The following is a 13,662-nucleotide window of genomic DNA, read 5'->3' on the forward strand; positions in this document are numbered from 1 at the left end:
GGCATGTCATGGCCCAGGTCTCCAGTTGAATAGGTGATGATGATTCTACAGCAGCGAGGGTCGATGGCAGGTGCCGTGCAGGCTGCCGTGCAGACTGCAGTGGAAATTGTTGCACCGGCCGGCCAAAGCCATCTATGGCCATGTTTAGTTACTCCCAACTCCCAACTTTGACACTATGCAAAAAGAAGATTCCCCATCACATCAAACTTGCGGTACATGCATGGAGTACTAAATGTAGATGAAATTAAAAACTAATTGCACAGTTTTGTTGTATTTTGCGAGACGAATCTTTTGAGCCTAATTAGTCAATATTTGGACAATAATTCACAAATACAAACGAAACGCTACAGTGTGCTACAGTGCTGTAACAGTAATTTGGCACCTCCCAAATTCCCCAACTAAACAAGGCCTATCTCTGCACACCGTCGATCATACCAGCGACTGAACCACGGCCCTGCAGGCCCAAATGCCAGTGCAGGCGTCAGCCATGCAGGAAGCAATATCGGGAGGAATATCGCCCGTACGGGACGGCACTTATCCGTTCGCGCGTTGCGTGTGCCTGTCGGACGACCTGCAGTGCAGTGCAGAGCTTGATCCATCTGCACTTCTGCAGAGCATGGAAACAAATCGTATAGCTTTTCAGATCTTTTGGTCTCCCCTCTGCAGCTGCAGGCTGTGAGCTACTGCTGGCCACTGATGATCATTGCCCTAGCAGTAGCAGGTCGAACGACAAGGCACGCAAGTTCAGAAAAAGCTACTGCAGGAGCACCAAAGGCTTAAAATTTAGGTGCACGTACACTGATGCTCCCAGTATGATTCCCAAGAACGATGCTAATCAAAATAAGAGACCATAAGAACGACCACAGGCTCTAAGGAAGCCATGAATTTCTGCAGGTAACCTGCGTGCGGGAAAAAGATTCAGAAAAAACAAAGGCAGTAGTCAACTTTGCAATGTAGGATAGATGTCCATCATGCAGGTGCGAGAGCACCGAGTAGAGTACGATGCTCCAGTTCAGTAAGACTTTTGAAAAGACGGTCGTATTCCTATCCTAACAACTTCTTTTGCAAGGGTGACATGATACCCAGCTGGAGTCTGAAGTCAGTCTGAACCCCAAACCTCCAGCTCGCTCGCTCTGGTTCAGTACAGCAGATCTTGCTGGACCAATGGATCATGCACACATATCACTGAAGTAGTGAAGTGGGGGTCTACTACTACTAGCTTGTTGTTCACATGCATTTCAACTGTGTGGACAAGAGGACCACCTGGATGTAGAAAGTGGTCAGCCTTTCAGGATAAGAACTGGGGAGCACCTGAATGTAGAAAGTTCCTGCTCTGTATATTGGAGGGGGATCATCATTTGCGTCCAGTCCTGCACTGCGCTGTCACGCAGGTTTCTGACCGATCAGTTCTCATGATGGGAATCAGTGGGCATACAGCAAGGCTATAATTCAGTGCCAAGCTGCATGCACGCAGCAAAAGGCATCAACGTTTTACTTTTGCGAGGAACGAACGAAGGCATCATCATCATGGGTTTTTGCTCAAACACAGGCCTCTGACACCTGAATATCTGATACTCCGATCCTTGTGCACTACACAAAACAATTATTAAGGGTAGGGTATTTTTGCCACGCCCCTCCTATATTCTGGCTACTGCCACAGCAGCCAGTTTATTTTGGGGGTCTGACTGGCTCACAGTTCCAACCGTGGCCTAAACTGGAAACAAAAGCTCCCTTACGTACAGCAGGCTCTAATCTAAGCTGGAGGCCTGCCACAATTTGTAGGAATCGGTACACACTGAGAAAATGTCCCGTGCACATGTATCCTTGGTAGCTAGACCAGACCAGTCAGTAACACAAATAAACGTTCGTCGATACATATGATGGGGAATTTTCAGTGAACGAGAGGACGTCACCAACAATGACATCAGTAGGTCAATCAGCACAGAAAGTAGTTAAGGATAAACTTCATTTAGTTCGGAGATCACACACTAGAATGTGCATACAATGCAACTTGTTGACAGATACAAGCTCTCCCCTCACACAGATCCTAAGCTAGATGCTACTAGTACATGGCATGACCAGCATATCATATTTCAGACGATTACCAGACCTAAACTGAGAAGTCAAGAACTACTACTAGACACTAGCAGTAGGTAGTAATGTACAATCTCGATCAACGATCAGGGTACAGACTCCGTACGTACATACGTTAGCGGGAAGAGGCTACGCCCGGCTCTAACACACAGCCGTGCTTAATTTATGCGTGCACCGGCGACAAGAGACGAGAGACTACTGGTGGTGGCTAGCTAGCTGCTCCGTACGTCCTGCAGACACGGCAGCAGGTCGGTCATCTAGAGGTTGTGAGCGGCGAAGAAGGCCTCGACGTCGGCGCCGTTGTAGTAGTCCCTGCGCTGCTGCTGCTGCGAGACCGCCCCCGCGGGGGCCCTCCTCTTCCTGGGCGCGGCGGGGCAGTCCCCGCCCGCCGCCCCGCCGCGCGCAGCCTGGCCGTTGCCGCCGGGCGTCCTGCACCCGGCCGACGACGACTCCGCCGCCTCCTTGCCGTCCGCCTCGCCGCCGCGCCACTGCTCGAGGGGGAGACCCATGCCTGCCTCTGATCGCCTCTCTGCCTGCCTGTCTCTCCCAGGAAGAAGGCTGATGGTGTGTGTGGAACTCAACAAACGCCGAGCGAGGAAGCTATGGATGTGAAACTGCGAATACAGGAGGAGAGGGTGTGATCGGCGAGTGGCCGCAGGGGTGTTTATAAAGAGCGAGGCGGGCGCGCGGGGAGGTAACGTACGTCCTGGTGGTGGTGGGAGTGCAGGGGGTTATAGGAGAAGAACGTGGGATATGTATGGGAGCACCGAGCACGCGCCACGCATATATGCCGATCGATCGGAGGATCAGACCGAATCGTTGCGTACGTGAGGCGGTGAGGGAGGGCACGGAGATAGGAGAGGTTCGTGCGGTGCATGCGAGCTGCATGACCCTCTGATCCCCCGCGGTTTCACGACTTGTGGCGGTTGCTTATTGCTGCTGCAGTGTAGGGTTTTGATTGCCTCCATTCCACCGGTACGACTGCTAGCTGCGTGTAACAACTGTCGTCATTCAAGGAGAGCAATGCGTTTCACTTCTCGGGCAGTAGTAACTGATGATGGAAAGGATTTGACACGGTGGTTTAATTTCTGGATGCAATAAAATCAAGCGCCTTAACTCGAGAATTTAATTTGGTCTCCCTAGTAAGGTTGGGCCTATAGCTGACCAGAATTTCCAGAAATTTTATGGTATTTTCTTCTTTTTTTTCCTTTCTGTTTCAGTTGTTCCCCTGATTTTTTTTCCCCAGAGGAATGGACGAATTGATATCGGATCATCTTGAACGGGCCGGGAGAAGGAAGATGAGGAGACACTTTGAGCTCGAATGCACGAATCGATATCTCTGGCCCAAGGCCCAAAAGGAAGGCTGGTCAACCTTACATACTTTTGGTAGGCCTCGTAAATGGCTCAGATTTGTGGGCTCCAACTTGCCAGAGCCGAGAAAAGGGCAAAAAGGCTCAAAAACAAACGAAATTTCTAAACATCATCAGCCGGATAGAAATTTCGTTTCAAGATTCGTGCAAGTGTTTTTAATGTACAGGATGTTTGCATTAATGCTGTTCTGGTTATTTCTGTGTGTATATGGGCCGAATGTGTGCACCGTGCACAAACATAATTCCTCTTTCCACTTTCAGCCCAGGCATACCATTTCTGTATTTTTTTTCATTTGATATATTTTGGGCCGAATGTGTGCAGCTGTGCATGCGTTGTGATTTTGTGCTGGCGCATGACCTTGAAATAGCAAGAAAACAAATAGAATTCAGGATTCGGGAGGCACTTGCTAATTTCCAACTTCTATGCATCATGGGATGCATACAGCTTGGTTCTACCACACAATACCTTAGCTAACTGCTAGATGATGGACGAAAATGATTATGATTTTAAACTATTTTCAAAATATTATAGAAAAATAATGGTTACAGATTGATCTTGTACAGTCAAACTAGCTATATAGAAAATGAGAATGGAAGGAGTATAAATTTCATAAACATTTAAATGAAACCTATGCAAAGCACATACACCCGCTACGGAACTAACCTATCTAATAAAAAACTAATACTTTGGTATGTCGATGCAAATTTGTCCATAGTACACTACTAGCTAGAAACCTATAGGCAATCTTCTCTCACCCATCGAGGTTCCTTAAGATGAGCGGCATCCCACTCTTGGGAGTCAACGAGACGACATACTTTGGCTTGTGAACGTACGTGGGGGACAGGGAGAAGGAGAACTTCCTGAGGATCATCGCCATGACAACCTGCGCTTCTACGACGCCGAAGCTCTGGCCAGTGCAGGCCCTCGGTCCCAGAGAGAAAGACAGCAGCGCGTTGGGGTCCCTGGCGGCCCTCGAGACGCCATTCTTGAACCTCATGGGGTTGAACTCGTCGGCGTCGGAGCCCCACACCTCCTTGTCCCGCTGCAGCATGCCGATGGGGATCGATATCGCTGTGCCCCGGGGCACCTCGATGCCCCTGAGCACGACGTCCGAGGAGGTCGTCCGTTGTATGAACACGATCGGGGGGTACAGCCTCAGCGTCTCGAGCAGAACCATGTGAAGCTGCATGTGGTGGTTGCATTATATACTTATATGTATCTTGAGAGTCAGCTGCAAGCTACATACCAACTTCAATTTGGCGAGGACGTCGGAGTTGGGGACGACGACGCCGCCGTCGTCGGCGCCGGAGAATTCGCGGAGGACCTCCTCCCTGACCTTCTCCTGCCATTGCGGGTGCGTGCTGAGCAGGAACATGGTCCAGACGAGGAGGGTGGCAGTGGTTTCGTGCCCCGCGCCGAAGAAGGTCTTGCACTCGTCGATCACCTCTTCGGTTGTCAGCGTCGACGTCGCGTCGCTCCCTTGCCGCTCCGGCGACCACGCCTCCAGCATTAGCCCGAGCAGGTCGTCGCCGTAGCCACCGCCACCGCCATGGACGCTGCTGCAATTGTCTTCGTCTTTGGCGGCCGCCACCCGCGCCTCCATCATCGCCATGATCTTGGTCCTCAGCAGCTTGTCCAGACGTCGCACCTTTAAGTTGCGCCGCGTCGGCAGATGCCTAGAACATGAAACGGAATCAAAACCTGGCAATGCCATCATCGAGTTCGATGACTTGATCTATGCACGCTTTATATAATTAAATTACCAGAGTATCGGGGCATCCAGCATGGCCGCGGCGCCCATCTCCTGCATCTCGTGCATCAGGAGGAGGACCTCGCCGGCTTCGTGGTGGCTCGTGCCGAAAGCCACGCGGCCGATGATCTCCGCTGTCAGGTCGGAGATGGCGCGGTCGACATGTATTTCCGCTGCTTGGTGAGCGCCGCCTTGCAGTATCTGGTCACGCCATCGCCGCGTCATCTGCTCCGTAGCTTCTGCCGTCACCGCCGACATGCTCTGAGCACGAGGCAAAATCATCATAACCAAAGTCAGCTGCGGCTAAATCTGTTCATACGTGCATGTGTATGTATAGGTGCATGAGCGTGATCTTTGCGACCTTGATCCTCTCGTGGTTGAAAGCTGGGAGGACAACTTTCCGGTGCCGTCTCCAGTCGTCCCCGTTTGCCAATATGAGCCCGTTGCCCAAGAGGACTTTGAGAATGGGGACCATGAAATCCTTGGCAAACAGGCCCGTCCTGTCTGTAAGCACCTCCTTGATCAACTCTAGATCAACGGAGAAGATCGCAGGGATTGGCCCGATCCAGTACAGGAATGTTGTCCCTGAATGAACAACAAGAAATTAAACTAAGTGCGTGCTTCGATCACATTTCACACCTCCACGTACTACTCCACTGATATTGAATTTGATTTCCGTATGGTTTACCGTAATCAGCGACCCATCTGTGGAACGGCGGCAGCAGGAAGGGCATGATGTCGTGGGAGCCGACGTCCAGGGGCGGAGCCCGTCTCCGGGTGGCCACCGCCAGCCGCTTCGCCTCCGGCAAGGACCCCGCCAGGAACCTGTAGGCCGGGCCCCTGATCCCCTGCCTCGCCAGCGACCGCGCTACGGCTCGCGGCCGCCGCACGAGGCGCCCCCACAGCGCGATCACCACGATCAGCAGCAGCAGCAGCGCGGCCAGGAGCAGAGCCCCCATGCTGCCACCACCAGGGCCTTCCTATTCATTCATTTAGCTGGTATGATGCATGCATGTTTCTCGATCTCCTCCTCTCGCTAGTTGTTCGTCTGGTAGAGCTAGCTAGCTTTCCTTGCCGGCCTGGTCGATCTCCCCCACACGTTCGTCGTGACTCTTTCGTGATCATCCATGGTTTCTCTGGCGTGTGGTGTGGAGATCGAGTTCGGTCTTATATATGTGCACGTATCGTGTGATATCAACATGTACCATGGGATGGGAGGTGAGCACGACAACATTCAAGCATATTATATACCTAGCTACTACTCCAAATTACAAGTCATTTCAATTTTCTTAAAGAGTCAAATAATTTTATGTTTAACCAAAATTATAAGAGGATCATAAAGATTTATGGCACCAAATAGATATACTATGAAAATATATTTAATGAAGAAACTAATGGCATTTATTTGGTATCATGAATGTTAGTACTTTATTGTATAAATTTGATCAAACTTGAGATGCTTTGATTCTCTAAGAAAGTTGGAATAACTTATAATTTGGAACGGAGGGAGTAGTATATATGTGCCATGTTTTTACTGATTATTCGGAGACGGACGATCTCAATCACAGGTCCGAGTATTGGTCACCAAGTCCAAAAGCTCTCACATGTTGTCAGTAACACCTGATGATCATAGCCCGGCGTGCAAATTTTTGTGCACGTCGGAGCATCACTGCCCTAAAGTTTGAAAGCATACGGCAACGTACGAGAAAATCTACAAGCCGAATCTTCCAGCCGTCAGCGTGTAGAAATAAATCTGAAATTTGCAACGGAAATCTGAAATCTGACCTGACCAAACCACTGTGACATGGTGAGTCCTTTTAAGGATCTTAATAATTCACGAATGGTGCTGATGGGATCGGGGGCAAGCCTACTGAATGGTGCTGATGGCAATCTCCTCCTAGGAGATGCAGCTGATGTTCATGAATGGTGGGACAGGGTTTTGGCGCCACTCAATGCTAACCAGCGAAGGTCAGCGGCTACAATTGTGATGTACACAACATGGAACATTTGAAAGGAGAGGAATCGAAGGATCTTTGACAACTCTACGTTTCGGCCTGACCAAGTGTTCAAGTTCATCAAGAACGACGTTCTAACGCGACAAAGAGCCAGTGGGACTCCGCTGTTGGGAGAGGAGCTCCTTGAATCTTAGGCGATCATGTTTCCCTCTTAGTTCTAGTGTTCACCGTGATGGAACCTTTATTATGTAATAACCTGATCATTGTAATCCTGAATTGCTTTCTTACTTAAATGCAAGGCAGTGCTTTTTAAAAAAAAATCACGAAAAGATCAGGACTTCACTAATTTTGGGAAACCCCATGCTCCTGAGAGAATCGAGAGAAATCGAAAGAAGCAGCAACTGAACACCAATGTCTATGAAACTTCAGCGGTGGTGGTATATAAAGGGAAGATGGCGATATATTCTTAATACTCGGTGTGATTGCGGGGGCCGCCCTGCTAACTCATTATTGAATTTTATAAAAGGGTTGGATGAAGGGTTATACTACCAATATGCTACTCCCTTCATTTCCAATTGTAGGTCGTTTTAGTTTTTCTAAATACATAGATTTTATTATGTATCTAGACATAATATATATCTATATGCCTAACAAAAATTATGTATCTGGAAAAGTTTGAACGACCTACAATTTGAAATGAAGTTAGTAGATTGGTGTTCATTTATTCATACAATACAACAATTACGTGCTGCTCGCATCCTTCCTTGCCTCATTCGTTTAGTTTCTTCACGATGAGAGGCATCCCAAGTTTGGGTGCCAACGAGATGGCATACCTGGGCTTGTGAACATACTTGGGGGACAGTGAGAAGGAGAAGTTGCTGAGGAGCGAGGCCATGACAATCTGCGCTTCCATGACGCCGAAGCTCTGGCCGATGCAGGCTCTCGGGCCCAGGGAGAAAGACAGCAGCGCCTTGGGGTCCTTGGCGGCCTTCGTTGCGCCGTGCTCGAACCTCATGGGGTTGAACTCGTCGGCGTCGGGGCCCCAGACCTCCTTGTCCCGGTGCAGCATGGCGATGGGGATCGAGATCACCGTCCCCTGGGGCACCTTGATGCCTCCGAGGACGACGTCCATGGCGGCTCTCCGTTGTATGTATACGATCGGCGGGTAGAGGCGCGACGTCTCGATCAGAACCATGTGGAGCTGCAAGCATGATGAGTGACGATGAGCTTACATGTAGGTGTGCGTGCATGCTCGCAATGATGATCATCTCGATCTGGGAGATGAGATGCAGTCCTTACCAGCTTCAGTTGGCCGAGGACATCGGCGTTGGGGGCCTCGCCGTCGCCGCCGCGGAACTCCCGTAGGACCTCCTCCCTGACCCTGTCTTGCCACTGCGGGTGCACGGCGAGCAGGAACATGGCCCAGACGAGGAGGGTGGCCGTGGTCTCCTGCCCCGCGGCGAAGAAGGTCTTGCACTCGTCGATCACCTCGTCGGCCGTCAGCGTCTCGCCGCTCCCTCGCTGCTCCAGCAAAATCCCGACCAGATCGTCCCCGTACGCGCCGCCGTCTTTGGCCGCCGCTACCCGTTCCTGCACCATCGCCATGATCTCGGTCCTCAACACTCTGTCCAGACGCCGTACCCGTAAGTTGCCACGAGTCGGCAGATACCTAATTAAGTACAATTGAGCGAAGCAAACAAAAGTTAATGGAGCTTTGATTTGAATCCTAGCGCTTTTCATGTGAATCCATAACAAAATAATGCAAGGAGTTAGACTGTTACCAGAGTATCGGAGGATCCCTGAAGGCTACGGTTGCAATCTTTTGCATCTCGCGCATCGCGGCGACGATGACCTCCCTGGATTTCCGGTGGCTCGTGCCAAACGCGAGACGACCGATGACCTCTTCAGTCACTTGAGAGAAGGCATTGGTCATGTCTATTTCAGCTGCTCGGTGGCCACTGCTTTGCTGTATTTGGGTGCGCCATGCCTGTATCATCTGTTCGGTGACTCGAGTCGTCACCTCTGACATGCTCTGGAAACACACAACCAAAGCCAGTCATATTGTGCTCACAGATGATCGAAAGCGCAGAGTTTGGATCTCGTTACCTTGAGCTTCTCATGGTTGAAAGCCGGAAGGACTAGTTTCCGATGTCGTTTCCATTCGTCTCCATTTGTTAGTATGACCCCGTTGCCGATGAGAAATTTTAGAACGGGGATCAAGTAATCCTTCTGGAACATGCCTGTCCTGTCTGTGAGCACTTCCTTAATCAGCTCAAGATCAGTAGAGCAGATTGCGGGGATTGGTCCGAACCAGAACAGGAATGTTCTCCCTGAGCAATCAACACCCAAAGGACGTTTGTATAGGAGTATGGTTTACATGACCATATTCACAAAGAGAGCGAGTGTTCATACTTTGTATGTCTGCGTGAAAAAAGAAAAGACAAAACAATTTACCATATTCAGCCGTCCAAGTATGGAGCGGCCGGAGCACAACGGGGACGATGTCGTGGTTACCGGCGTCCATGGGGGCCGCCCCAGTCCGGCCGGCCACCACCAGCCGCTTTGTCTTCAGCATGGACCCGACTAGGAACGTGTAGGGCGCCCCCCGGATACCCTGCCTCGCGAATGACCGTGCCACGGCGCGCGGGCGCCACACGAGGTGCCACCACAGCGCGAGCAGCAGCGGCAGGAGAGCGGCCACCTGCAGGGCCGCCCACACGCCGGCACCCATGAGCTTTGCTATCAGCTCGTATGCTTCTCGTCTCCTCTTGCTCGATCGTGAGACTGCTGGTAGGTTTCTCTCGAAGAAACTAGTGGTGTTTATATATAGGCAGGTATCATATGGTCATATGATCTTGTAGGATGATTAGTGAGCATGTTTTTCTCTCTCGAAAAGATAGCAAGAGGATTGCCGCGATATATTATTGATAGAAAGGAAAGAAAAAGCAAGACAAATAAAAGAGAAGCCAAAACGCCGTGGAAAGGCTTAGAGAGCCGTGGTGAGCATGTGTAGCATACGGTTGGCAGTACTGCATGTAGCACCGGTGCATGTTTTTCTTGCACAAGATCGAATTGAGTTGGCCGCATTTATTATATATGGACCTACAAATTGATGTGTGTTTGGTTTGGCGATCCTACCTATGAAAATGCTTATATGTGGATTTGCAGACAAATCAAACGGGATCTCCATAGTCTAAACGTCTTCGATCGGCTTCAGTACTCGCACTCTGATACGTGTCAAGTCGTTACAGTTAGTGAGCTGTCAAGCACAACTAGCATATGACTAACTTCAATGGTAGCACGTTTATTATTCCATCGCTACTACGAAACATAGATAATGTAAACATTCTTATAACACATTCATCCTTGTGTTACAAAGAAGATTCATAACAACACAAAACTATGTATTACAATAAAAGGTACCACTTATCCTTTAAAATTGTGTTAAAAAATGATTATTGTAACACAAAAATAATATTACACCCAAAATGTTATAAAGATGATAGTATGTTGTAACACATAACTGGAAGGTCACTACTACGTATCCTAGAGTAACACAAAATAATGTTACAACTTAAGTGTTATAAAAAAGACTTATATGTGTCTTGTCATTGAAGGTTGATGCACCACTCATGAGTGTCCAAATATTGGATAACTTTTCTATTAATAATTAGCACATAAGAAAATAAGGGAAAATAGGTATATGACTTAAATATATGATAGCCATGAGTCACTGTTTTAGAGTATCGCGAGGGTAAATACATTGGAGAACTTTTTTTTATTAATAATGAACACATAAGCAATTATGGAAAAAATATGGATATCTCTTAATTTTATGATACACATGACAATTAAAGATATCTCCGATACCTGTGCGGGAGCATGGGTTGATGGACTAGTAAAGATAATTAAGATGGTAGGTTAGCATGTGTAGCATGCGGTTGGCAGTACTGTATATAGCATCGGTGCGTGTTTTTAATTTTTTCCCCATGTTTTTAATTTTTTCCCCTGTACAGAGATCGAGCTTAGTTGCTGCACTTATGAACCTAAAATACATCACATGGGAACTTGTCAGTGAACTCACTATGGTTCATTTTTGGTTTGGTTTGACAGTAACCTACTCCATCCATCTCAAATTGTAGGTTATTTTAGTTTTTCTAAATGTATAATTTTTACTATGCACTTAACATATAGTGTAAATCTAGATGTATAATAATATCTATGAACTAAAAAAGTCAAAATGACTTACAATTTGAAACGGAAAGAGTACCAATCTATGCAATTATAATGCTTATTTGTGGATTCGTAAACAAACCTAGCGGCATCTGTAAACGTCTTGGATCGGCTGTACCCGGCCCGCACTGTGTGATACGTGTCAAAGTCGTTATAGTTAGAAAGCTGTCAAGCACAACTAGCATGTGACTAGCTTCAACGGTAGCACGTTTATTCCATAAAAGATCGAGATGGTTTAGCCAGGACCTTTAAGAACTTGGAGGTGCACTTGCGTGGATTCCAAGAAAGTCCGTACAGTACTTGAGGCTACACTCACATTCTGCTTTCAGCTACAAAATAGAGGACTCGCAAGTTGGTCTGATTCTGATTCTCTATGGAGAGTTGATTCTTTGAAAGAAGTGATTCTGTGACTGAAAGTGATTCTCTTTGATTCTCTAGCATAAACTATTAAAATCAGAATAAAGAATCACTTCACAGAATCAGGAAAAGCTAGTTTTTTCAACTCCTAGTCTCTTAGTTCATTTTAAAGAATCACTTTGCAAAAATCAGCAGAGAATCACTTCTGTCTGAAAAACTGTTTGGCAGAGCTCCTACTGAATTCAGCAGAGAATTATCTCTGGGAACTCTGTCAAACAGGATCTATATAACGACATTCTGGCGCACCCTGCTCTGAGACTATGCCGACCAGTACATGAGCAAGTTGTTCTTAGGAGACTAACTCCAAAAGTTCCATTAAATTACCCGTAATTAATTAGGAGAAAAAAATAGCCTCCAACAGCTCCATAAAACTTCATGAATATCCGACAGCTCCCTTAAAACTCCGCGAATATACGACGACTTGTATCCTAACTTTCTCGATCAGCATGTTTCCGCGAGTTTTCACCTCCCCCAATCTCAACTGTCTGTCGGCTCCGTGCTCCAGCTCCCCGCCGTGTTATTTGCCTTCTCTTTTTTTTTTCTCTCGGTTTGTACCTCAACCTTATCTCTTCTTGCGTGAGCCCACGACCAGAGCCTCGCCTCGCGCATGCTGCTTCTCACACCGCCGGAGCTCGCGCTGCTACTCTGGCGCCACGTCGCTCCGCCCACCCTACTCATTCCCGTTCGCTATGAGTACGAGGCCACGAACTTCCTTCGCTACAAGCGCGAGGCCGCGAGCTGTTGGCCTGCCCTTCACGGCGAGCTCCGGCAAGCACGGGGAGCTATCGCGAGCTCCGGCTGCTCGATTCGCGCCACAGCTGCCTTGATTCCCGCTGCCCTTGCCTGATTCGCGTGCGCTCCTGCCTGATTTCGCGCAGCCCTTGGCCGTCCTCGCCTGTAGCCTACCGGCACAGCCCGCCGATGCTGCGTCCACTGCCGCTCGCCCATCGACGCACCGCGCGTTGATGGTGATCTGAGAGGAAGGTGAGCAGCTACCCGCTGTGCCTCGGCCGGACCTCGTGAAGGGATTGCGCGTGCACGATGCCGGCGGCATCATCCTGTTCCAGACGTCCGTGTTTATTACCGGGAATATGCTATGGGATGACATAATTTCGAGGAAATAAAATTTTAATAGAATCACAAATAGATAATTATAAGGAAGAATTTTTTAGAAACGCTCTAAAAACATCTTCAGAATGTTCCTAATAACCTCTCCCCTCCTCTAAATCCCCAACCATCGTTATGATTTTGGGTGTTCTTCATGAGTCCCCAATAAAAACCTCCGATCCCAATAAAGTGTTACAGGTGATCAACAATAAATCACCCTTAACTCTCGTATACCTCCCTTTCTTTTGAACAAAATGCAACCGCATGTCAGCCTATACCCAAGATACGCCCGAGCTGCTCTGCCACCAGCCGTCCACCCGCCCATCATCCTTGGCCACCATGAGCCCCGCGTAAGCTCGGACGGAGTTTGCACTGTTTGCCACACCCCCAAGCTGCTTTGCTACTGTTGCTGCCCTAAGCCCCTCTTTGGCTACAACGCGAGCTGCTCTGTCGCCACCTGAGCCCTACCGGTCTATGACGTGAGCAATCGTGCCCCGAGCATACCTCCTCTTCCGAGCTAACGGCAAGCTAGCAGCGGCGTGATGGTCGACCTCCTCTCCTAGCTGCAGCCCGGCATCCATTGTCGTCCTCAAGATGCGCGATAAAATTATTGGTTTTTTTAATGAACTTCATTGGAATTGTTCATTAGATTTGTGCAGACGAGCTCTCTTGTATACATGGCTGTTTATATATAGTGAAGGAAAAGAGTATGTGTTATTGGGGATGATATATTGC

At 48.6% G+C, this 13,662-nt stretch overlaps 3 protein-coding genes across 3 annotated transcripts; all 3 read right to left on the minus strand.

The window, feature by feature from the left end:
* Positions 1-1,978: 1,978 nt before the first annotated feature.
* LOC101783224 lies at positions 1,979-2,804 on the minus strand. Its single transcript, XM_004984206.1, has one exon. It carries the CDS (start codon positions 2,601-2,603, stop codon positions 2,352-2,354), a length of 252 nt encoding a protein of 83 aa, XP_004984263.1. The 5' UTR covers positions 2,604-2,804; the 3' UTR covers positions 1,979-2,351.
* A 1,171-nt stretch (positions 2,805-3,975) lies between these two features.
* On the minus strand, positions 3,976-6,436 carry LOC101783630 (cytochrome P450 709B2). Its single transcript, XM_004984207.3, has 5 exons — positions 5,904-6,436; positions 5,577-5,800; positions 5,229-5,476; positions 4,712-5,141; positions 3,976-4,648 (listed from the first exon to the last, which is right to left on the minus strand). Exons 1-5 carry the CDS (start codon positions 6,172-6,174, stop codon positions 4,217-4,219), a joined length of 1,605 nt encoding a protein of 534 aa, XP_004984264.2. The 5' UTR covers positions 6,175-6,436; the 3' UTR covers positions 3,976-4,216.
* A 1,431-nt stretch (positions 6,437-7,867) lies between these two features.
* On the minus strand, positions 7,868-9,945 carry LOC101784028 (cytochrome P450 709B2). Its single transcript, XM_004984208.2, has 5 exons — positions 9,625-9,945; positions 9,277-9,500; positions 8,952-9,202; positions 8,470-8,839; positions 7,868-8,371 (listed from the first exon to the last, which is right to left on the minus strand). The coding sequence occupies exons 1-5, from the start codon at positions 9,899-9,901 to the stop codon at positions 7,940-7,942; spliced, it is 1,554 nt and encodes a 517-aa protein (XP_004984265.1). The 5' UTR covers positions 9,902-9,945; the 3' UTR covers positions 7,868-7,939.
* Between the last annotated feature and the right edge of the window lie 3,717 nt (positions 9,946-13,662).

Source organism: Setaria italica, chromosome IX (genome assembly GCF_000263155.2).
Source record: "Setaria italica strain Yugu1 chromosome IX, Setaria_italica_v2.0, whole genome shotgun sequence".
NCBI classification, from domain to species: Eukaryota; Viridiplantae; Streptophyta; class Magnoliopsida; order Poales; family Poaceae; genus Setaria; species Setaria italica.

What these genes read in the sequence shown, in the direction of transcription:
- LOC101783630 (XM_004984207.3), bottom strand. Translation starts at nt 6,174, where the DNA reads ATGGGGGCTCTGCTCCTGGCCGCGCTGCTGCTGCTGCTGATCGTGGTG. An exon ending in CAGATGGGTCGCTGATTACG is followed by an intron (nt 5,801 to 5,903) that starts GTAAACCATACG and finishes TTGTTCATTCAG; the next exon opens with GGACAACATTCCTGTACTGG. An exon ending in TCCTCGCCAAATTGAAGTTG is followed by an intron (nt 4,649 to 4,711) that starts GTATGTAGCTTG and finishes CACCACATGCAG; the next exon opens with CTTCACATGGTTCTGCTCGA.
- LOC101783224 (XM_004984206.1), bottom strand. Translation starts at nt 2,603, where the DNA reads ATGGGTCTCCCCCTCGAGCAGTGGCGCGGCGGCGAGGCGGACGGCAAG.
- LOC101784028 (XM_004984208.2), bottom strand. Translation starts at nt 9,901, where the DNA reads ATGGGTGCCGGCGTGTGGGCGGCCCTGCAGGTGGCCGCTCTCCTGCCG. An exon ending in TCAACCATGAGAAGCTCAAG is followed by an intron (nt 9,203 to 9,276) that starts GTAACGAGATCC and finishes GTGTGTTTCCAG; the next exon opens with AGCATGTCAGAGGTGACGAC. An exon ending in AGGGATCCTCCGATACTCTG is followed by an intron (nt 8,840 to 8,951) that starts GTAACAGTCTAA and finishes GTACTTAATTAG; the next exon opens with GTATCTGCCGACTCGTGGCA.